Source organism: Corylus avellana, chromosome ca1 (genome assembly GCF_901000735.1).
Source record: "Corylus avellana chromosome ca1, CavTom2PMs-1.0".
Lineage (NCBI taxonomy): Eukaryota > Viridiplantae > Streptophyta > Magnoliopsida > Fagales > Betulaceae > Corylus > Corylus avellana.
In genome coordinates this window covers 16158717-16183360 of record NC_081541.1, presented here as the reverse complement: position 1 = coordinate 16183360, position 24644 = coordinate 16158717, and the positions used below count along the sequence as shown (strand labels likewise).

General features: G+C 39.8%; 1 protein-coding gene across 4 annotated transcripts in view; it reads right to left on the bottom strand.

Moving 5' to 3' along the window:
* Positions 1-24171, bottom strand: part of LOC132174791 (uncharacterized) — a 74913-nt gene extending 50742 nt beyond the window's left edge. For 3 of the 4 annotated variants that reach the window (XM_059586473.1, XM_059586480.1, XM_059586497.1), the window contains exons 1-6: positions 23774-24170; positions 23416-23621; positions 17297-17528; positions 12046-12125; positions 6603-6641; positions 5967-5985 (exon numbers count right to left, since the gene is read on the bottom strand). In XM_059586473.1, coding sequence (XP_059442456.1) covers positions 5967-5985; positions 6603-6641; positions 12046-12125; positions 17297-17528; positions 23416-23574 — 529 coding nt within the window. In that variant the 5' untranslated portion in view covers positions 23575-23621; positions 23774-24170. Of the gene's footprint in view, positions 1-5966; positions 5986-6602; positions 6642-12045; positions 12126-17296; positions 17529-23415; positions 23622-23758 lie in introns of all 4 variants that reach the window. The other variant, XM_059586488.1, reaches the window with a different exon arrangement.
* Between the last annotated feature and the right edge of the window lie 473 nt (positions 24172-24644).

Sequence of the window (24644 nt, the reverse complement as noted above, 5' to 3'; positions counted from 1 at the left end):
TAATCCTAGTAGGAAAGTAAACATAATCCTATAGTAGTAGTAAACCTAATCCTAATAAGGAAAGGAAATAAAGTCCTAATAAAATAAAATAAAATCCTAATATAAAATTGACAATCAGCGGGAATCGTGGCAATCTTTCCTTTTGTACTTCCATTGTTTGAGAATAGCTAAAATTCTGATCAAGCGGCGCTGCTCCAATATTATTTTTGATATTTTCTTTATTTTCGTTTTTACTGAAAATAAAGATAAATATCGTCCTACATCAGTGGAGCAGGTCAAGAATTGGTGGAACTCCTATTCTTTCGAAGTTAACTCCAGTTATGTGTTGGCTCATAAGTTGAAAGCATTGAAAGGGGATCTCAAAAAATGGAATGTGGAGATTTTTGGAGACATAGGCAAACGTAAAAAGGAGTTGGAGGTATTGGGTGGGCTGGATAGCATAATAGAAAGTAGAGATTTAATGGAGGAGGAGACACTTCGGCGAGATGAGTGTTCCCAAAACTTAGAGAAGACACTCTTTCACGAAGAAATGAGTTGGAGGCAGAAATCTAGAGCATTGTGGCTAAAAGAGGGTGATTGGAATACGAAGTTCGTTCATAGGTTGGCAAACTCGAATAAGAGAAATAACACGGTTGCGGCAATGATGGTGGGTGGGAGTAGGACCGAGGATCCGGCAACTATACAGGATCATATTGTGCATTTTTATAAAGATGTATTCTGAGCAGTGTCATGGGAGACCAACCACATTCTTAGATCTTTTGATGGAAAATCTTAATTCCATAGAGGAAGGGCAGAGATTGTGGATGGAGAGAGATTTTGAGGAAGAAGAGGTTTGGGCGGTGGTGAGGAAATTAAAGGGTGATAAAGCACCTAGACCGGATGGCTTTACTATGGTGTTCTATCAAAAATGTTGAGAGGTGCTTAAGGAGGACTTGATGGCGGTCTTCAAGGAATTTCATGATAGTGGTAAATTTGAGAAGAGCATTAATGCTACTTTTGTTGCACTTATTCCAAAGAATGCTGGGGCGGTGGACATAAAGGATTTTTGACCAATTAGTCTGGTAAGCGGGGGGGTATAAAATAATCTCGAAGGTTTTGGTTAGTCGGTTGAATTCAATAATGGGGAAGCTTGTATCACATACCCAAAATGCATTTATACCAGGTAGGAAAATTTTAGATTCTGTTTTAATGGCAAATGAATGTGTGAATAGCCGGATTCGAGCTGGGGAACCGGGTCTTATTTGCAAGTTGGATTTGGAGAAGGCTTATGATCATGTCAACTAGGACTTTTTATTACACATGTTAAAGAGATGCGGTTTCGGGGAAAGGTGGAGAGGTTGGATTCATCATTGTGTCTCTATTGTATGATTTTCCATGCTCATTAATGGAACACCGGCCGATTTTTTTAGTAGTTCTCGAGGAGTGAGACAAGGGGATCATTTGTCCCCTCTATTATTTGTGTTGGTGATGGAGGCATTTAGTAGGATGATGAAGGCAATGGCGAAGAGAGAGCTTATGGCTGGTTTCTTGGTGGGTTTGCAGCTTGATGAGATAATGGAAGTGTCGCACTTATTATTTGCAGATGATACTATTATCTTTTGTGAGCCAAAGGTGGAACAACTTCGGAACTTGAGATGTTTGTTGCTGTGTTTTGAAGCCGTTTCGGGGCTGAAAATAAATTTATCAAAGTCTGTGATTGCTCCTGTAGGTGAGGTGGAAGATGTAGAAGGATTGGCAAGTATAATTGGGTGTGGAGTGGATTCGATGCCGTTTATATACTTGGGGCTACCTTTGGGGGCTCATAATAAGGACCCCTCTATATGGAATAAGGTCATAGAGGAGATGGAGATGAAGTTGGTAGGGTAGAAGCGTATGTATTTATCCAAGGGTGGGAGACTAACGTTGATCAAGAGTACGCTATCTAGCATACACATACAACTTATCGCTATTTCAAATTCCAGTGACTGTGGTGAAGCGGATCGAAAAAATACAAAGAGATTTTCTGTGGGGAGGTGAAGGTGACAAGTACAAGTTCCACTTGGTAAATTGGTCCAAAATTTGCATGCCTACAGAGGCAAGGGGATTAGGGGTAAAGAATTTGATTCAATTTAATCGAGCTTTATTGGGTAAATGGTTGTGGAAATTTGCACATGAAAGAGATGCGTGGTGGAGGAAATTAGTGGAGATTAAATATAAGGTGATGAGGGGTGATTGGTGTTCCAAGGAGGTAGGAGGGTTGTATGGGGTGGGAATGTGGAAAAGTATCCGAAGGGGGTGGGATGAGTTTAAGCAACATATGCGTTTCGAGATAGGAACTGGGTCTCGAGTTTTGTTTTGGCAGGATGTGTGGTGTGGGGAGGTATCATGGTAGAAGTTGTTTCCCGCCTCGTTCAATATAGCATGTGTAAAGGAGGCATGGGTGGAGGAGAATATGGAGATGATAAATGGTGCTATTAATTGGAATGTAAGGTTTATTCTGCTTTTTCATGATTGGGAACTGGAGGAGGCTTCGAGATTTTTCAAAATGATGTATTCCCAACAGGTAAGGCATGGTGGGGTAGATAAAATTAGTTGGATTCCCTTGAAGAGGAAAATTTTTGAGGTGAAGTCATTCTACAAGGTGAAGATTAATTCAGCCCCAGTGGATGGCCCGTGGAAGCTTATTTGGAAGAGTAAAGCTCCTTCGCGCGTGGCTTTCTTCATATGGACAGCGGTTATGGGGAAAATTTTAACATTGAACAACCTACGAAAGAAGAACATCATTGTGACGGAGTGGTGTTGTATGTGCAAAAAGAGTGGGGAATCTATTGATCACCTTTTAGTGCATTGTGAAGCTACTGTAGAGGTATGGAATATGATTCTCCAACTATTTCGAATAACGTGGATGATGCTGGGGAGTTTGAAGGAATGCTTGGGAAGTTGGAGAGGGCAAAGGGGAAAGCGGACAGTCATGCACCTTTGGAGGATGGCCCCTTTGTGTGTAATGTGGTCCTTATGGAGAAAGGAATGCGCAGAGTTTTGAGGATCGTGAAATGGGAACTATAGAATTGAAGAAAATGGTGCTCCAAACACTTTTCTCTTGGAGGATCTTGGGGTATTCTTCGCAAGCTTCAACGCTTACGGAATTTATAGATCTCTGTGCGTCCTTTTCAATTTAAAGCTTGTGTAGTGGGCTCTTTTGTATACTTCTTATGTATGTGGGTTGCGCCCCTTGCGCTTTTAATACATTGACTTTCCTTATCAAAAAAAGTATAGCCAACCAACATGATTACACCCCCACACACTACGAATCACCTCAATATTAATAACCTCCATTTTTGTCTCCTGTAAACATACAATATCCGCCTTCCACTCTCTTAGTCTCCTCATAATCTTCAGTCTTTCTCCAGCTCATTCATACCTCGCACATTCCACGAAATTATCTTTGGCTTCATTAACAAAATTTTCCAGCCCTCCCTTTTCCACCCACTTTACGCAATCCCTTCACATCATAATTCATTGTGCTTTCCAACCGCTTTAATTCATGATTTCCTCATTCCCCACTTTATCATTCCCCTGTTGACCACTGCCCTTTCGCCCATTTGCTGCATTGGTCTCAATGGCAGTAAACAGTCCCATCAACTCCTCCTCATGCATATCACTCGAGTCCCAATTCATGACAAAATTCTAGCACCCTTTCTAAAACCCAATCCGAAGGGGGGCTAGAAGTGGAATATCCCCCCCCCCCCCCCCCAATTTCATCTAGTAGGCCGACCCTTTCTATCATTGCACCAACCCCCTCACCAACGCCCAGACACTGCTCGGCCTCCCTCGCCTCTACCGTTTCTTCAACTCCCCCATCTTCAGACTACTCCATAAGTGTCACCACAAACAGACCCGCTTCACCGGTATTTTCTGCGCCGCCTGATTCCTTAGCTATCACCTGTGTGTCTCCGACGGGTCTTTCCGACAAGGTCTGGCATTTTCGAAAGCCTACCCACAAACTGACCCATAGCTTCTATAGCTCCAAACGGTTCTGTTCTCCCCTCTTCGGCCTTGTCTGCGTCAGTCTCGTCCTGCTAAGCTGCCCCTATTGCCGCCGTCTCTAGTGCCATGAAAGCGGAGGCGGCAGGGTCTGGGACTTTCGAAGCTTCACCCACTCGCTGACCCTTAACCTCTATATCTCCAGTAGGTGCTGCTCTCTCCTTTTCGGCCTTATCATTTTCATTTTCGTCTTGCCCATCTACTCCCCCATCATTAGATTGCTCTGGAATATTCTCCATGGCCAGCACCCTCTCACCGTTAAAATCAGAATCTCCTACATCCTCGTACATCGCCTGAGGTTTTCCTAGAGTCCCTTCAGCCTGCTCTAGGCATTGTATTTCCGGCCCTGGAGCTGACCCATACATTCTATAGCACCAGTAAGATCTGCTCTTCCATCTTTGGCCATCTCTGTCTCGTTTTCAGCCTGACCAGTTTGTCCTTCCTTCTCATCGGCATGTTCTATACCTAGAAGCTCCTTTAGTTGCCCCGACGTCCTACTCCGATCATTCGCCGGCGATTCTGCAGTCACCAGTTGGTACATGCGGTCCATTGTTTTTGGGCGCCATCTTCTGGTTCTGGGTGGGTAATGGCGTACGTATATCTTACGGTATCTATTTATTATTTGAAGTCTTGTGGGTTTGTCTACCGGCTCCACAACCAGTTTGGACTGATCAGGCCCATCTTCGTTCTCCCCTCTTGGGGCCCATTCCTTCAACCCATTCCCCTCTTTACCTTGGCCCATCTAACTCTCCTTCCCCTTATTCCCCCAGCCCAGCTTCAGCCCCTTATTCCCCCAGCCCATCTCCAGCCCCTTAGTCCCCCAGCCCTGCTCCAGCTTAAATACACAGCCGGCTATCTGCTTTTGTAAGGAAAGCACTATCTCCTTAATGCTAGTGATATCCTCCAGGTTGTGCAGCGCCAAAATGTCCTTTTGCTGTAGGACGTGATCTCCGGTCATGATCTCCAAAATTTGCGCACCTTCCTTACTTAGTTTTGGATCCCCCTCACCGGCTGCCTGTGTACCAAGATCACCGGCCGTGATTTTTTCCCCAACCACCGCCGCTGCATAGGAACGCCAGTTTTGAAGCCCCACCTGCTGGTATTTGGCGCCCCACCGGTGGCGTCACTTTGTTCCCTCCACTCGACGGTCCTGTTTGTATCTTCCCCTCCGACTCCTCCTCATTAATCACCCCTTCTCTATTCTTCTCAAAGTGTAACTTTAGCCTCTGCAATTGCAATTGGCAATCTTTCCATCCCTTCCCTTCATGCCCCTCTGGTATAATCACAAAACTCCTCCGTCCCTTCCCACCATATTCCGACAACTCCAGGTAAATGCCATGGGAATTCTTTCTTCGATGCATCACGTACAAAAAGCTACCAAAGCGAAAAGTCCTCCAATTGTCACGAACAATCTCAATATTTGTCAAATAGTCCCAGGCACTCACTAACCAGAAAATGGTTGGCCATGCCATGATCACTTCTCGTGTTTTTCCCTGACTCTTCTCCACCAATTGGACTCCGCCTTGAACATTTGATCTAATCTCAAAGGATTTGGTTTCTACATAGAAATACCCAGATAACCCATTTTTCCGATCAAAACTCGATGACCCTCAACCTACACTACCTGAACACTGATCAAAATTCACACACGCATCGTCACTATTCCTCACGCGCCGCTGGGATGAGAGAGAAATTCATGCTGACGTGGCATGCAGAAGGACATGAAGCAGAACAAGGACGTGCAGGACATAAAAGTTTATCAATAATCATTTGATCGGTTGCAATGGTGATTATTCTTCATGCCTCTCATTGAGAGAAAGCTTTAGACAGGGATGATGGGCTTCGTTTTATTACAATTGATATAAAACTATTGGGGCAGCGACATTCACAAGCATACTTTGAAAGGAATAATACAAAATGAACAATATGACCAAATCGCTCACCATCATGATCAAATACCACCTGCATGGCAAAAGAAAAATAATGAGCAAAAACTCCCAAATTAAATAAAAGAAAGATGCTAAAAAGAAAGAGAAAAAGAATAAGGAAAACCCATTAAGATTACATAAGAATCAAACACAACAACAATAAAGCAAAATCTGGGAAAGGAGAAAAAAGAAAAAGGGCAGCTTTGTCCTAATATGAAACGATTAGCCGCAATAAAAAACAGCACATAACATAGGAAAGCTATTGAAACATCAACATTATTCTTCCAGAGACTCATGCACCACTATATTTTATTCATACAATTCGGATGGGTCATATACGATTAAAAACTGCGCAAATGAAATAAGAACTGTAAACTACTACACCTAGGGTTGTGTGACACTACTTATTACCAGCCAAAGAAAGAAAAGAAATTGCAAGAGGGAAAAAAAAAATTGCACCAAAAAGAATGCAATTCTTACATGCCCAATAAAACATACCAATATACAAAAAAAAAAAAAAAACCATTAAATGAAACAAACAGACAAAGCAACTGTTTGGGAGATATACAGTAACATATTTATACAGCCACATGAGCTCATGCATGCAAGCAGCGCATGTGCACACACATTCTTAATGGAAAGGAATCATACCGCCACATGGGTAGGGATGAATTCCAAAACATCAATTATCTGCAAGAAAAGCGAAAACAATTAGAAATGTCTTAGACCTAACATGCTAAAAAAATTGAACATATTAACAATAAAGAAGAATCAAATAATGTGCTGCATCAATCCATCGGTCAAAACTATTTTGCAGAGAAACCGGTGGGGGTGTCCACTAAACCACCCTCCCAACCATTCAGACATTTTCTATGAAGGCAGCAGTTCAGATTGGCTCAGTTTTTTTACAATCCAATGGGGGGTAGGTTCACTGTTTTGTTTTCCATTTTCCAAACCAAGGTAACCTGAACCAATCTGAGTATATATGTAAAAAATTAAAATATAGGTAGATATTAAAGCACGTGTATCAAATTGTAAGTGGCGTATTCATGGTTACTCATGAACCTGCCCACAACTGAATAATATTTTTGATAAAGAATCAAAATATCAATAAAAGCGTAGGGCGCCTCTAATTACACAAAGAGTATACAAGAGAAGCCACCTAGCTAGTAATTAATCACCAAAAGAGAAACAAAATCAGTTGTCCAAAGATACAAAATGCTGAAAAATAAAGACTCTCTCCTCTAAAGTACTCTCATGGTCCTCAAAACTTCTGTCATTCATTTCCCTTCAAAGACACCACAAAAGATACGAAGGCACCATCTTCCACACAACATCACTACAAGTGTTGTCGGCAATACACCAACAAGTACACAAGTTGACTACTCATGTAGGCATAACCAAAGACAGCCCAATTCGACTGAAGAAAATATTCCAAATAGCACAAGCAACTTCATAATGGAGAAGAAGATGGTACACAAACTCTCCATTCCTTTTACACATACAACACCTATCAGCCACAATGATGGGCCGTTTTTGGAGATTGTCCATTGTAAGAATCATTCCTAAGGCTGTCGACCAAGCAAAAAAGCCACCCTCAATGCAACCTTAGTCTCGCCAAACACAATTTCAAGGGAAAAGGAAGCCATCATTACACCCCATGACAATGAAAAAGGATTTAACATGAGACAGCACTCTTTTGGATGGGAGCCACCTAGCTTGTCCTCACTTTCCCGTCTCAGTAGCACTAAATACAACAGCTTGAAGAACGAGCAAAGACATCCACCTCTCAATTATGATTCACTCTAGCAAAGCTCATGTTCCAGTGAATGGAACCTCTAGAAAGTTCCATGTGAGCTGCAATATAAGCATCCTTTGTGCAAGCAATACCAAATAAAACTGGAAATACTTCATAAAGAGCCATATCCCCACACCATAGATCACGCCAAAATTTAACTTTGGAGCCATCTCCCACATAAAATCTAGTATGACTTGAGAACTTCCCCCAACCCCTCCTAATATTCTTCCATAACCCCACCCATATGTCCCAACAGGCTCACTAGAACACCATCCACCCCATGAACTTCCATATTTGGAGTCTACCGCCACTATCCACCAAGCTTCTCTTTCAAGACCATAGTGCGAAAGCCATTTAAATAAGAGAGTTCAAGTTTTTTTTTGAACCCCCCAACCCTCTCTCTGAGATTGGTGTACAAACATTAGACAATCTAACTAGGTAATATTTGAACTCTTCGCCTAGCACCCCCCATAGGAAATCATGTTGAAGTTTCTCAATACGATTTGCAACACCCTTAGGGAGAGGAAAGAGGGATATGAAGTATGTGGGTCAATTGCATTGGGTGTTCTTGATAAGGGTAATGCTACCACCCTTAAACAAATACATCCTCTTCCAAATAGCCAACCAATGTTCTATCTTCACAATAAGATTGTCCCATACATGTTTGGCCTCATAAGAGGGCCCCCAACGGAAGATCAAGTTACGTCAAAGGCAAATTTGCAACCCCACAACCCAGAATCCCAGCCATTCCATCCATATTATCAACATTAACCACAGAAACCAATTCCAACATGGCTAAGTTTGCCTTTAAACCCGAAACATCTTGAAAATATAAGAATAAGCATCATTGATTACATAGATGATTTGGGTCGGCCCCACAAAAAATCAAAGTCATCAGCAACAAAAGGTGAGAACTATAAGTCATTGTCCACAAAGAAGCCAAACAACAAACCCCACTTGCTGCAGCGGAAATCACCCTACCAAAGGCCTCCATCACAAAGACAAACAGCAAAGGAGACAGCCTCATCAATAGAATCAAAAGAAAGACCGTACACCTCAGGCCTTCAACTAAACTACTAGCTAAAATGAAGCTCGGAGAGCCTTGGAAAGGATAAAAATCCCACCATCGTTTCACCTTGTCCACAAAACCCTTAGACTTTAGCCACATTTTCAAATTTGAAGGACCTACTACCCCTATAAAAGTCACCACAGTCTAGGAGAATTGGGAAATGATCCGAGTAAAGTCTAGGAAGCCTCCTCCTCTAGGACACACCAAGAAACTGGGCTTCCCATTCCGAAGAGACCAAAAATTTATTAATTATGGACCAAGAGGGTGATTCCTAATTATTTGACCAGGTAAAAGTTCCTCCAACAAGAGCCCTAATCAAAAATTAAATTAGAGAAGTCCACCATAGTTGGGCATAAACGAGTTTTGCCTGATCTCTCACTTGGGAATCTGGTAACATTAAAGTCAACCTCAATGCACCAAGGCAAATTTCACCAGCTGAGCATACCAGCCAACTTATCCCAAATGAGCCTTCCATACCTATCCGAATTAGGGCCATAGACACCGGCAAAAGCCCAAGTGAAATGATCATCAACATTTCTAAAGGTAACATCCCAAGAGAACTCCCCCACACACTCGTCGATCATCTCCACCACCCTCCTAGTTCACATAATCAAAACATCTCTTGAAGCCCCTCTGGAGTCCAAACAACACCAATCCACATGATGGCAACCCCAAAAACTATGCACCACACTACAAGACATGACTTCAAGCTTAGTCTCTTGAAAACAGACAATGTCAACCTTCCACTCTCTAACTAAGTTTCTCACCCTAAAACATTTATCCTCCTCATTCAACCCTCTTACATTCCAAGATAACAATTTAAGCTTCATTAAAAACTGATAACCCCCTTTCCTTACCTTTACCACAGCTTGAGCTCTCGCCTTTTGAATCGTAATTGATGGAACACTCCAACCTTCTTTAACTCCCTGCCTTTGTTCCCTAGTTTAGAACTAGAGGCCGAGCCCTGATGACAATGGCTAGCTTCAACTTCAATAGCCCTGCACGAGACCCCACAACTCGATGGATTTCCTTCACTCTTTGCACTAGCCAATCTAAGCACCCAAAACTTGAGCCACCAAAATTCCCCAACACAGCTAGGGAATATGAACTTAGACGGGTACAGAGAGAGGCTTCCACCCCATTGAATAGCTCCACGGCTTCATTGCCCTCCCTCACAACTCAAATCCATCCCAGCCAATGCAGTCATAGCAAAACCAAAACCCCTCAAAAAATCCCCTATACCTGAGGAAAAGCAAGGGCCAGAGGGACAAACTACCTATGGGGAAATTTTACCACAGCTAAACAATTAACTTCTTAGCCCCTCCTCCACTCCTCATCTCATCCACAATCTCTTTGCCATCATACTCCACAACTCATCCACACTCCCCGCAAACTTGACTCCCAGCCCAGCTTCTCCATGATCACCTCCTTGGTGACCTAGGCTACATTGTCTTTGGGCCTTTATGGCTTTTCTATCAATGTCATGATCACTCATGCTCATGCTGGCTTACGACTCAGATTATGGTTTTGACAACAAATCTTGTCGTTTTCCCTTTCAGTTAGGGTTGATAGCCTCCTTAGTGACCTAAGCTACATTGTTCTTGGGCCTTGATCACTTCTCTGTCAATATCATGATCAATCAAGCTCAAGCTGGTTTATGACTCAAATTCTCGATTTGACAACAAATCTTGACATTTTCCCATTCAGTTTGGGTTGAATTCAATTACCATGCTTACCTATTTGGATCCTTTAAGTAATTTAGGAGATGTGGTCAAGTGGGAGCTATATGTGTGGTGATGGTGGAGGATATTATGATCTGGCCTTAACAACAGATCAACCCAAACCACCTTTAGCTCGACTTCCCTACAATCAAACCAGTGGTTTCAAAGGTATTTAATTCAGTTCAGGTGGGCATGCTATACAACCAAAAGGGTCAGTTTGATTAGAAATATCCCCCTTAGACCTAACCAATCCAACGCATGAACACCCCAAGGAACCACAGGGAGGAAGAAAGCCATGATAGGCGAAAATAAGTTCAATTGTGGATGGTTTAACAAGGGGATACCTAGAGCACGATTATCACTAAGAACAGAATTAATCGAAGTTTACCATAGTCAACAAGTTCACAAAAAAATGTACATGCCATTTTGCTATAAGTACTAATACATATCCTTCTCGCACTAGACCAACAAAAAACTCCCAAAACCAAAACCAGATTTTTTTATTATTATTATTTGATAGACAAGCACAAGTCCCAGGCCTGTCACTCACCCCCCTTCTTCAATGAGAAAATCATCATCTAGTCCAAATACCACTAGTCTTTTCTCTTCCCATAACCAAATATGACTAATGAGTATATCCTGATAGCATATAGTTTTATTTCATTTATGGATTATGTTTCGAGTAGGAAGACCAGTGCCATTCTCACTTCTCATAACCAAATATGACTGGACTTATGCGTATATCCTGATAACTTATAGTTTTATTTCACTTACGGATTATACTAAATACCCAAAGACTAATGGAACACATCTCTAAAACCAAAACACAGTGTAAGTGAAATATAACTCCATTCTGAGTAAAAAGTGAAGATGTCTTGCTCCTGATATTAATAAAATAAAACTAATTTCTAATATTTTCAAGTTCAAAATTTTTTGTAATCTATATTAAAGGTATGCTACAACCAGAACAAAATATGAAGATTCAACAAGAAGCCATAGACTCAAACAGTTCTTAATTTTCAACTAGAATATAGGTGACAATCTTAGGAACACATCAATAATTGTCCTCTTCTAGCACATTCGCAGAACTAATCGTATATAAAATCCTGCGTCAGTATAACTCTATCCAATTTCCAAGTGGAAGATAGAGGGTTCATTAGCAAGACAAACGAAAACGGTGTGCCATTGTGCTTCTAGGGGTCCATAATCCTTTGGCTAACCATACCTCGTAAAATACTGGACAACAAACATAGAGAATATTCAGGCTAAGATTGCACATATTTGTTCTCAAGTTTATAACAGAAAAGAGTACATGCACAAAAGTTAACAATTTTGATGCTACATCTCTTATTAAGAGAAAATGCAACTCTGACAAGGATCTGCATTCGAATCTGGGAAGTGGGAAGGGGAGTCGCATTAAATCAATGCTGTAATAAAGTCATTGTGAGTACAGCAGAAGAAACAAATTGAAAGATAACCCACAAACCTAATATAAATATTACTTACAAGAGATAGAGCTGTAAATATAGTTAAAACCCAATCTCCATTTCCATCAGCGTGTGACAGATGGCCATGGTGCACTTTTGCTATTCTCGATCAACAGAAAACAAAATAATGATCAGCAGAAACATATTAGTCAATGCAAAGGAAAAAATGTAAATTTTTCTGATTATAATAAGCAGGCATTGGGTTGCATCTTGAAGCTAAAAGTTGATGCTAACACATACAGAGCGAATAATCAATAAAAAAGGAATCTCCATGTTTGGGAAAACAGACAAGTCAACTGGTGGAGTTTCTCCCTTAATTGCAGTGTATCTTTTAGCCAGTGTTAGAAATTGAAATACTGGGCAGCTAAAACATTCCCCTCCAACATAAGACTGTTTATTGTTTAGATAATAAGGAAAGCCAGTAAATAGTTTATTGAAAGCTTGAGGGAAAAAAAATCCACTAGCACCTACTATCTTTATTTTATTGTATTTTATTTTTATAAGTAATTTCATATTATTAATAAAGCGCAGAGGGACATAACCATAGTATACAGGGAGTATTCAAGAAAACCCCTAATAGGAAGAAAAAGAAGAACATAAAAATAGAAACTCCTAGCTTTGACCACCTAGCTTGCTGGAAAGGCCAAAGGGGTAATAAAATGGTGAGGGAGGTGTGGAGAATGGCCCCTTTGTGCCTTATGTGGACTATTTGGAAGGAGAGGAATGCTCGATGTTTTGAAGATAAGGAAATGACAATGGCGGAGCTTAGCAATAGGTTTCTCAAATTGTTTTTCCTTTGGGCGGGAGCCTTGAACATTCCTCAAGTTTCTACCATGCATCAATTTGTGGACTTGTGTTCTTCATTTTATCTTTAAAGGGGTGTGTGTCTATGTAAACTTCTTGTGTACTAGAGTTGTGCCCCTCTATGCTTTTTAATGAATCACTTATTTATCAAAAAAATAAATAAATAAATAAAAAATCTGCATCAGTAAAAACACGCAAGCTATGATTATATATATATATATATTGTGTTAAGAAAAAACTTCCGCAATTCAAAGATTGAAGTCTCTATGTCTTCAAAGTGCCAAGCATTCCTCTCACGCCAAATACACCACGTTATATACACAACGGAACCATCCTCCAAACTTCCTTGGTGGAACCACCTCCACACACAGCACCCCAACTAGTCAATAGATCTGGCACCCATCTCGACATAACCCACTCTACCCCAAACAGAGAAAGAACATAACTCCATAATTCTCGTGCAACTTCGCAATGAAGTAAGTGGTCAATGGACTCCCCAATCTTCTTACACATACAACACCATTCAACCACCACAACATTCCTTTTTCGCAAATTATCGTACGTCAAAATTTTTCCCAAGGCCATTGTCCACACAAAAAATGCCACCCTCGACAGAGCCTTTACACGCCAGATACTCTTCCATGGAAATGAATGTCTAGCCTGGCTAGTTAACACTTTATAGAACGACTTTACTTCAAATTGACCCCTCTTGGAAGGAATCCAAATTAACATGTCCTCCTTGCCATATCGAACCTGGAAAGAATACAACCTCTTGAAGAAAGATAGTATCATCTCAATCTCCCAATCCTGGACTAAACACGTAAAGATGACGTTCCACTGGATAACTCCATCTTGAAAGTACATGTTATCCACCACCCACGCGTCCTTATGCCGAGCAATACTAAACAAAGTCGGATAACATAGCTTCAACAGGCTATCCTCACACCAAATGTCATGCCAAAAACTTACTTTGGACCCAACCCCCACCTCAAAGCGAACAAACCCCTTCTAATATGCTTCCACACACCCACTCCATAAGTTCCTAATACCTCTTTTGAACTCCAACCACCCCTCATACTCACATTTTTAGCAGCAATTACCGATTTCCATAAAGCCTTTCACTCTATAGCATACCGCCACAACCATTTTTCTAGAAGAGGTAGATTAAATTGAATCAAATTTGAAACTCCCAACCCACCTAACTCTATCGGAGTACAAATCCTCTTCCAATTCACTAAATGGAATTTTACCTCATCCCCAATGCAACCCCATAAAAAATCCCTTTGAAGCCTCTCTAGTCTATTAGCCACACCCACTGGAATAAGGAACAATGATAGATAATAAGTAGGTAGGTCAAAAAGCCTACTTTTAATTAAAGTCAACATACCTCCCTTAGACAAATAAAGCTTCTTCTGTCCAGCTAACCAATGTTCCATATTCTCGATAACTCCATTCCAAATAGAAGTGACCTTATATGAAGCACCTAAAGGCAAACCCTACTGTCTTAATTGAATGGGCTTAGGCCTTTGCATTCAAGTTATCAACATATAATCCCCTTTTTATAAAACTTCTTTGATTACCTATCAAAAACATATAATCCTGTCTTTTTTAGGGAGATTCAAAAATTTAAGAGATTATCATATTATTGTGTAAAATGTTTTAATTATTCTAGTTCAAAACGGTGGTGTTGATGAAGTCGATGCTCTCTCTGTTTTCCTCGGGAGTTTGGTCTTTCTCCCAGCTTTTGGCAGGGTTTGATCCCTCTCCCCTACGATTGAAGGCGGCTTGTGCTTCTAAGCTGAAAGGAAAGAGGGAACCGAAGAACTTGGAAAGTTCTATTAATTATGAGGGGCCCAGCCATGGAAAAGGCAAGAGGGTGTAGGGTTCCTTGTGGGGTTTTGGATTTGGGTTGCTTTGTGGGTTTTGGGTTTTTCTTTGCCTTTCTTGCTTTTCTTGCTTTTCTTGCTTTTGCTTTTGCTTTTGCTTTTGCTTTTGCTTGGTGTCCTTGTGTATACTTCTAGTGTACTTAGGAGCGCCTGACGCTTTTTTTAATAAACACTTGATTACATATTAAAACAAAAAAACGTTCTAATTAAATTGGCTTAGGCCTCACATTTAAATTGTCAACATATAATCATCTCTTTTTTTGTTTTGGAGGTTCAAGTTTAATACAAAATTTTAATTGTATGCTAACCATGCTAACCTCATTCTCATATTCACTCTAGCATTAAGTGAATACGAACATAACTAAACAACCTCATAGATAAACAATGGTGGCTTCATATAATTGCATCTCTAACCAAATATTTAAAAAGAAAAAGGAAAGGAACCCTAAGAACCATAGAGATCTAACCAGAATAATGACAACCAAATGGAAAGTGTTAGGAGTGAAATGAATGTGTGTATAAAGGTGTGTATATTCCAAAGAGTATGAGGAGTGGTTTGTAAACCTTCTAGAAGAAGGCTAGGAGTCTTACTGAGGTGTCCTCTAGCTATCAAAATATTCTTGTACAAACATCTATAAATAAAGAGAGAAGAAATGGCTATGTGATTGAATAGTTTCATTTCATTTTATTATCATTTCTATTTCATAGGCTTTGTTACATGGTATCAAAACACTGCAATAATTATGTATAGCAAATAAAATCGAAATGAATGGCAAAACTGATCCAGCTTAACGCTGGAAAGCACGTCAGCTTTACCAAGTTGGAACAAGATAAATTTCACACCTGTCGTATGAAAGTTCAAAATTGTCCCATGCCAATCCAAGGTTAAAAACTTAATCTTCTAAATAAATTAGTTTTCACGGAAGCCTGACTTGGAACACCATAAAAGTAAAGTAATTAATAAGAGCTCATAATTTTCTGGTCTTCACTGTGAAGTGGAATGAGCCTTAAGGAGCGTGTTATTTACTATTTTTGATGTCACATGGGTCATGCAAGGAAGGGTGGCAGATTTGTTAGCTTGTTGGCAAGGCAAGAGAGATGACCGCTTAGTAAAGAAGGTGTAGAGAATAGCCCCATTGTGTCTAATGTAGACTATTTGGAGAGAGCGGAATGCACGATGTTTTGAAGATCAAGAAAAGACGTTGGACGAGCTCAAAAAGCTGTTTATCAAGACTCTATTCCATTGGGCGGGCACTTTTAATGTGTCTCAGTTTTCTACTATGCCTCAATTTGTGGCTTTTTGTTCTTTTTTTTCGCCTTTAGTGGGGCCTTTCTTTGTATACATCTTGTATACTAAGGTTGTACTCCTTTGCGCTCTTCAATGAATTACTTAATTATCAAAAACAAATTCTGGTCTTCTAATGAAGTAAGTGCCTGGAAGATGATCCACTAGGACCATCTGTGTCTTATGTGGTGTATTTGGAAGGAAAGAAATGCTAGATGTTTTGAAAATTCCACTAGGACCATAGAGAAATTGACTCATTTTTTCTTCTTTACTCTTTACTCTTGGACAGCCGCTTGGCTAGCTCCCTTAGTTATTAGTTTCTCTGATTTTCTTTTTCATTTCTCTCCCTCCTAGGCGCTCTCTGTTTATACTTCCCGTGTATGTGGGTTGCGCCCATCTGCGCTCTTCTTATATATCATCACTACTTATCAAAAAAACAAATGAAGAAAGTGCCTGGATTGAATATTTTCCCATTATTAACAGTGTTATGAAGCAACTTCAGAGAAAAATAAGTGAAAGATTACCAATGGCCATTATTGTAAATTTCAAATGGTCCATGGGCAATTTCAGATGATAGTTTCAGACAATACACTGATTCGGCAACCAGTCCAAACAGAAAAGTTATCTTTCAAGCCCCAAATTTTCTTATAACTTTATCATAACAGCAGGTACTGCCAGCATCTCTTACAAACCACTTATGCAGTAAATTGTCTAAATCATTAGATATAACCATTTTTAGGATACACAAAACACTGAAATTAACATTATTCTGATTACCTTATCAAAAAGAAATAAAAATTACCCTTTAATCAACCCAAATATGACAGCTGAAGAAGGAAAATAAATATTCTGAGATATTTATTTATTTTTGATAAGTAATATTCTGAGATATTTATCAAATGTGCTCGAACTGAAATTGACCCTTCTCAATTTAATTTAAACTCATGGCCCATACTATGTTAGCCAAAATAAATCACAACCCCAAACAACCACTGATAATTATTATAATACCTTTAACTAAAATTCAGAACTTTATCAAAGTGGCCACAACACACCCAATCCATGAACACTCCTAGCATGACGCTCAAGGAATAAAACTCTTCCAAAATGAAATTTCAATATTTTGGACGAGGTAATCCAAGTTCATGCAGTAAGGAAGACTACTAATTATAAGAGCCCATCATACCATACAAGTACCACGAATCCAGTCCAATAAACATAAGAAGCAAGACAAAAGTACCAACTCCTAATAAAATCATTTGATATTACCCAAGATAAGAAGTAAAACAAGATACCTAAAAGCCTGTAGTAAGCCCGATACATGATTGATGTGCCATCAATGAGCATAACTCTACCATCTGAAGGATTAGTATTCAGTGCCCCTTCTTCACACTTGGCTGAATTAAGTAGTGCATCTTGGCGCAGTATTTGTTCACTTTCAGAAGGAATGACCACGTTACTAAGAGAAGTTGCATGAATAACACCAGGTAAAGATGACTTCACATTATTGGATAAATTACAATAGCCCTGAGAAAACAAGAATCGGACACAAAAATAAGATGAATAAATGACAAACATATTATTCAAAACCCAAGTTAAATCTATTGAAAACTCTTGGCTGAATTCTGAAAGTGGAAAACCTGCCCAAAAACCAATCAAGAACTGTAAAGAAAATATGTCTGTCTGGCTTCCATAAATATTTTTATTTGTTACCCATCATATGTAGTTCACATTTAGATTCTCCATATTGTGCAGTGCATGTATGTCACCTTATTTTTTCTCCTGTTTTATATGATGGTCATAGGTATAACTCAACCTTATGGTTGACAGAGGATTTCTACAGGCCAACATCTTGAAGTTGATAAAATATAGGTTGTTGTCAACAAATTTCTATAGGGAATCTCATGAGAGACTTCCGAATCTTCCTGAGGAAGGACTTCAACAACGTAATTTTGTTATTAAATTGTTTTTCAATCCCCAAAAACTTTAAAATATTTGCTGTTTGGTAAAATTTTCAAAATGCATCTTCAGTTTTGGGTTTGGAAAAAGTTTTTGAAAAATTAAAAATTGAGAAATGTTTTTGGTAAGGGCCACATATGAAAAAGTGTAATATGTTGGAGTTCATAAAAGAAAATTCGTTTGATAAACTGAAAAATATTTATGAAAAGCAAAAATTTGGGAAGTGTTTTCAACACATAAAAGAAACAAGAAAAAAAATGGCCCGCTGGAGGCTGGCATCTATGGGTGGCAGCCGCCACCCCTTCTCTGTGAGGGGCAGGGCCACCAAACAGATCTGCGGCCACCATGATGGTTGTCAGGCTGATCCAATGGCCACCACAACTCCGCAAGGCTGCCAAACAAATCCATGACCACCGAACAGGATCATCGTGCAAAACCACGGGTTAGCCACATATCTAGCATTGGTTCCTATTTTTTTTATTTTTAAAACTACAAACATCTGATCTGACACTAGTTCCAACTTCTGTATTTTTAAAACTAGTTATCAGACCAGAACCAAACATGTAAAAAATATGTTTTGAAATGTGTTTTCGTTTTCGAAAACTGAAAATTGTATTCTATGAAGACCACATTTTCTGAAAAGTGTTTGGATAACTATTTTCTGACAAGTGATTTTTGGTATTTGAAACAGAAAAGAGTTTTCAAACTTTTTTCTAAACACCCCCATTACTTTCAAAAGCAGATAGCGGCAACTGCTTCAAACTTTTTTCTAAACACCCCCATTACTTTCAAAAGCAGATAACGGGAACTGCGAAGCAACATACCAGCATAAGTGAGGTATCATACACCAGTCCACATTCAGATTTTAGGGCACTAAGAATGGGTGCTGACTGACAAGCCAAGAAGATTTGGACATGTAATAACTCCTACATTAGGTTTCTTCACCCAACATTGTACATATGGAAAAGGGACGTATGGGGTGGGGTTATGGAATAATATTAAGAGGTTTGAAGAAGTTCTCATGTCATACCAAATTTGAGGTGGGAGATAGCTCCAAGGTTAGATTTTGGTATGATCTTTGGTGTGGGGAATGGCCCTAAGCCTTCAATTTTATTTGGTATTGATTGCGCAAATGATGCTTTTGCTACGGCTCACGTGGAACTTGAGGGAGGATCCATTCAGTCAAACATGAGGTTTGCTAGAGAGGCTCATGATTGGGAGATGGATATCTTTGCCTCATTATTCAAGGTGTTATATTCAGTCAGAGTGAGACGAGACAATGAGAACAAGTTGTGGTGGACCCCATCCAAAAGAGGATTGTTTGGTGTTAAATAGAGTTGTAATGATGGTTTACGTTTCCTCTGAAATAGTATTTGGTAGACTAAGGTTCCATTGAGGGTGCTTGGTCGGTGACCCTATAAAAGATCCTTACCATAGATAATCTCCAAAAATGGCGTGTCATTATGGTTGGCAAGTGTTGTACATGTAAAAGGAATGGGGAGTCTGCGAACCATCTTCTTCTTCATTGTGAGGTTGCTTGTGCTATTGAAATATTTTCTTCGATCGATTTGGGCTGTCTTGGGTTATGCCTAGACAAGTAGTCAACATGTATTCTTGTTGATGGACTACAAGCAGAACTCATGGAGCTACTGTGTGGAAGATGGTGCCTTCGTGCCATTTGTGGTGTCTATAAAGAGAAATGAATAGCAAAACTTTTGAGGAGAGTGAAAGGACATTGAAGGAGATTCAGCCTTTATTTTTGAACACCATGTATCTTTGGATAGTTGCTTTTATCTCCTTTGGTACTTAGTTATTATAATTTTCTTGTTCTTTTCGCTCCTACTAGCTAGGTGACTTCTCTAGGATACTCCTTGTGTACCTGGGGGCGCCCTACACTTTTAATGATATCTTGATTACTTATTATGAGTAAATACGGAGATGGTACCTTCGTTCATCTTTCATACATGAAACTAACGGAATTCCACATCAAACCAATCAAAACATGACACATGTCATATGCCTCAACAAAAAATTTTAAACAAAAAAAATATATATTAAATGAAGAAAAATAGAAAATATTTTTTTAAAATTAAAATTAAAATAAAAAATAAAAATAAAAACAAAAAGGTGACTCAAACCACCTCTTTGAGCCAATGGGGGTGGGGTGTAGCGGATAATGGTGGCCTTCAGCCATAGATACCGCGAGGGACAGAGAAATTGAATGTTGGAGCATAAATGAAGGAAAACAATGCGAGACATGGGGAGACTCAGTAGCTGAAGAGTGAGCTGACGAGTTTGGATGTTGAGGATTGAATTAGGAAAATCGGATGGTGAGGGTTGAGTTATGGAGTCAACAATTAATGTGGTAGAAAGTATTTTGGGAAATGAAGAGTAGTGTGATGGCAACAATTAATGTAGTAGAAAAGTGTCTTGTGAAAGTAAAGAGTTGAGCTGGCAGCAATTAAGGAGGGTAGAAAAGTCAAGTGCTCTCTTGGAAAAATGAAAGGGCTGGGGTGACACCTTGATCTTTTGCAATCCTATGCCCAACCAATTGCGTTATTTGCATAATGTGTTTTTGCTGTTCGAAGCTGCCTCCGGGTTGAAGGTAAACGTAGCTAAGTCGGTTTTAATTCCAATGGGTAATGTGGAGCAAGTGGGTATGTTAGCCGGTTTCTTAGGATGCGGGGCTGCCTCTTTGCTAGTGAAGTATCTTGGCCTTCCGTTGGGAGCCTCTTATAAGGCCAAGCATATTTGGGATGGCATTAATGAGAAGCTAGAATACCGGTTGGCCAGCTGGAAAATGATGTATTTATCGAAGGGTGGTAAGGTCACCCTTATCAAGAGTACCCTGGCTAATTTGCCCACTTATTATTTGTCTCTCTTTCCTATCCCAGTGAGTGTTGCTAAGCACATCAAGAAGTTACAACGCAATTTTTTATGGGGAGGTATAGGTGAAGAGTTCAAGTGTCACTTTGTGCATTGGGCGAAGGTTTGCACTCCAATTAAGGAGGGAGGGTAGGGTATCAGAAATTTAATGGTGTTCAACTGCGCACTTTTAGGGAAATGATTGTGACGCTATGGGATTGAGAGAGATGCTTGGTGGAGAGTGGCAGTAGATTCGAAGTATGGGAGCTTATGGGGCGGGTGGTGCTCTCTTGAGCCTGGAGGAGCTTTTGGGGTGGGGTTGTGGAAGAATATCAAGAAAGGGTGGGAGACTCTCAAAGGCTTTACTAGACATATGGTGGGGGATGGGATGAGGATTAGCTTTTGGCATGACTTGTGGTGTGGAGATACGGTTCTCAAGGTAGCCTTTCCAGTTTTATTTGGTATTGCTTGTGTAAAGAATGCCTCAGTTGCGGCTAATATGGAGATGTTGGGAGGTTCAAATAAGTGGAATGTAAGTTTCACTAGAGAGGCACATGATTGGGAGTTGGAAGTCTTTGTGTCCTTTCTCCAGGTGTTGCATTCAGTCAGGGTGAGACGAGAGTGTGAAGATAGATTGTGGTGGACTTCCTCCAAAAGAGGTCTCTTCAAGGCCAAGGCCCTCTTTTATTCTTTGGCTTGTAATGAAGGTAGGAGCTTCCCTTGGAAGAGTGTGTGGCACAGGCTCCTCCGAGATCGGTCTTCTTTGCATGGTCGGCGGCTCTAGACAAAATTCTAACCTTGGATAATCTCAAGAAGCATCACGTTATTGTTATAAATAGGTGTTGCATGTGCAAGAGAAGCGAGGAGACGATGGATCATCTCCTTCATTGTGAGGTTGCTTCTGCTCTGTGGTATGCCATCTTAAGTCGCTTTCAGATGACCTGGGTGATGCCTAGACGGGTATTTGATTTGCTAGCCTATTGATGGTCTTCTGGGAGGCGGAGGAGTGCTGCAGTCTGGAAGATGGTGCCTACGTGCCTCTTTTGGTGTTTATGGTAGGAAAGAAACAATAGGTGCTTTGAGGACTTGGAGAGATCTTTGGAGGACATTTTATCTTCTTGTTTTCATACTTTGTATCTTTGGACTGTAGCACATTTATCCCCGTTGTCAATTAGTTATGATGATTTCCTTGCTCGCTTTTCTTTTTCTAGTTAGGTGATCCTTTTGTATACTCCATGTGTACTTTGGGGCACCTTATGATTTTAATAAGACTGGTTATTACTTATCAAAAAAAAAATGAAAGGGCTGAGGTGCGTGAATATTCTAGAAAACTAGAAGGGATTGATTGGGAAATGGTCTTCAACAATTGAACAAGTATATGGGCATTTAAATTTGAATGGGCGTTAATCTCGGGCAGTTACAACGAATCTGATTTGGTGGAATTCAAATTAGAAACATGTTTATTTAAAGAAAATCGCCAGTAGGAGAAAGGAAGCTGAATCTTGTTAGGAGGCCTGACTACCTTGAATAAGCCATAAATATTTTGTCATTAGTATTCATCTATCTATTGTAACAATTCAGTTCTATAATAAATATATCTTCATTCTCTCTTCCAATTACAATTTGCACCATTCCATATATTTCCTATAATCTGTTACAATTCCAGCCATCAAAAAGATAAAAATAAAAATAAAAATAAATAAAAGAGGAGAAAAACATCCAAAATACAACAAGTGCGCTTCAAAGGGGGTTTTACACAAACGCATGTATGTATAGGATTACGTTCAAGCTACATCTAGATTAACTCTTGTCAAAAAAAAATTCATTGGATTAGTGTTTTGATAAACCTACACTTGGACTTGCTCTTCCTCTAATTTCTACGCACTAAATATTGAGATAATCAAAGACTAGGAACTATTTAATCTACAAAATATTAAAAATTTCAGTCTTTTACAAAATATGTAAATTTAAAGATTTGATAGTAAATGACATCATTTGCATGAAATTTTGGATGCACCTTTAGCATAGAGAAAACATGTAATCTGATGCTGGATTGTAAAAACATAAATTCGATTAAAATTTATTTACTGGTGTAACAATAACAAAAAGTTAAACCAAGTGTAATTGAATCTAACCCATATATACTAAGGTCCGTTTGGGATTGCGGTTTTAATAAGTGCAATTTTAAAAATAACGTTTTTAAAATCACTACTTTTTAAAATCGTAAAGGCGTTTGGTAAAACATGTTAAAAAGTACTTTTTTATTTAAATACTTGTTTTGCGAATTCATGATTTTGGTTTAAATTCGCACTTTTTCAAATAAGCACCCTCTAGTCTGCTTATTGAAATCGCAGATTTCTTTCCTATTTTAAATTAAGTGTTTTTTAAATCGCAATGCCAAACGCCTTACGTTTTGCGATATCTTTTAAAAACGCAGATTATTCTTGCGAAATCGCAATCCTAAATGCACCCTAATTTAGACTAGCAAAACTTCTAATTTTCATATTCATTATTAACACTACCACTCTGGAAGAAGGCTAGCACTATATTTAGAGACTAAAAATCGCTAGATACGTATCACTGAGCATACCTTTCTGGATAGTTTGTGTGAAGGAAAAATCAGATATGGTTTCTTTAGATTGCGCAAATAATTTCCATTGTTTGGAGCCCTTGACAAGTTTATCCCTAAGCATGCAAAGCTCCTCCATAACGAATGAATGTGGACAAGCGAAGACTGATAGCATGCCATGAATTCATAGCAGCTAAAGGAAGAAAGCCTCAAAAGTGTGCAGTGACCTGAAATTCCAATTACGTAATGACCAAAGGTAACGAAGAATCATGTATGTCTCAATGGATCAAATTATTAATTAAAAAAAAAGGTAATGACATAAAATATCTCAATTTAAAGAAAGAAGCACAAAGAAATATCTCACGGAGGTGTTACGAACCACGGTGAGAGCGCCAGAGGATCCTTTTGGGCCTTCTTGTGGAGCCGATTGCAAAGGTGCCTCTGTGGCTGTCGGGACTCGCCGGAAAGACGAGTTCGGTGATGCCCAGGAAATCGGAAACGAGCGGCCAAGTTCCGGCGATTCAATCCCACTCATTGGCGGCGGAGGTCATGTTGCCGAAGGATACTTCTCTGGCGAGAGCTGCTTCGCCGAAGGATCTCACTCTAGCTTCGAAGGGGCGTGTTCTCACCGCCGACAAGACTCTCGCCGATAGTTGCAGTGTGACGGCAGACGGCCGACGGCTGACGGCGTCGAATACGCAAGGTTGAGGTACACTATAGAAGCTACAGGTGGAGATAAGGATTTGTTTGGGCCGAATGAATTTAGCCATCTGTCCATCATGTAATCATGGGACGATGGGATGTGGGCTTTTGAATTCTAACCCAGCAGCTGAGGATGTTATAAAAGGCCCTAATAAGTTGAATATGATTAACTTGAAGGGCAAGGTCCCTTTGGTAGACAAAGGGCCCAACAGAAGGGTGAAATACAGAAAGGGGAAGGCTGAGATTTTTTCGAGGGCAAAGAAGGTATGGGTTGCAGGTCAGGCAAGGGAATTAGAATCATCTCACGTTTCCTGTTGGGTCTTGTACCACTCAAAACACAATTCCGGCTCGTCTTTGTTGAAACAGGATTCTCTCCTGCTCAAATAAACTAGAGAATATCTAATTAGTTATACTTTAATAATATTTTTGTCTTTTCACTTTTTGAGAGGACAAAAATACTTATCCACTATAACTAACTGGATATTCTTTAGCTCATTTGAATTGAATAAGATCCTAATTCGTGTGTCTCTAATAGGAGCGCAATTAGC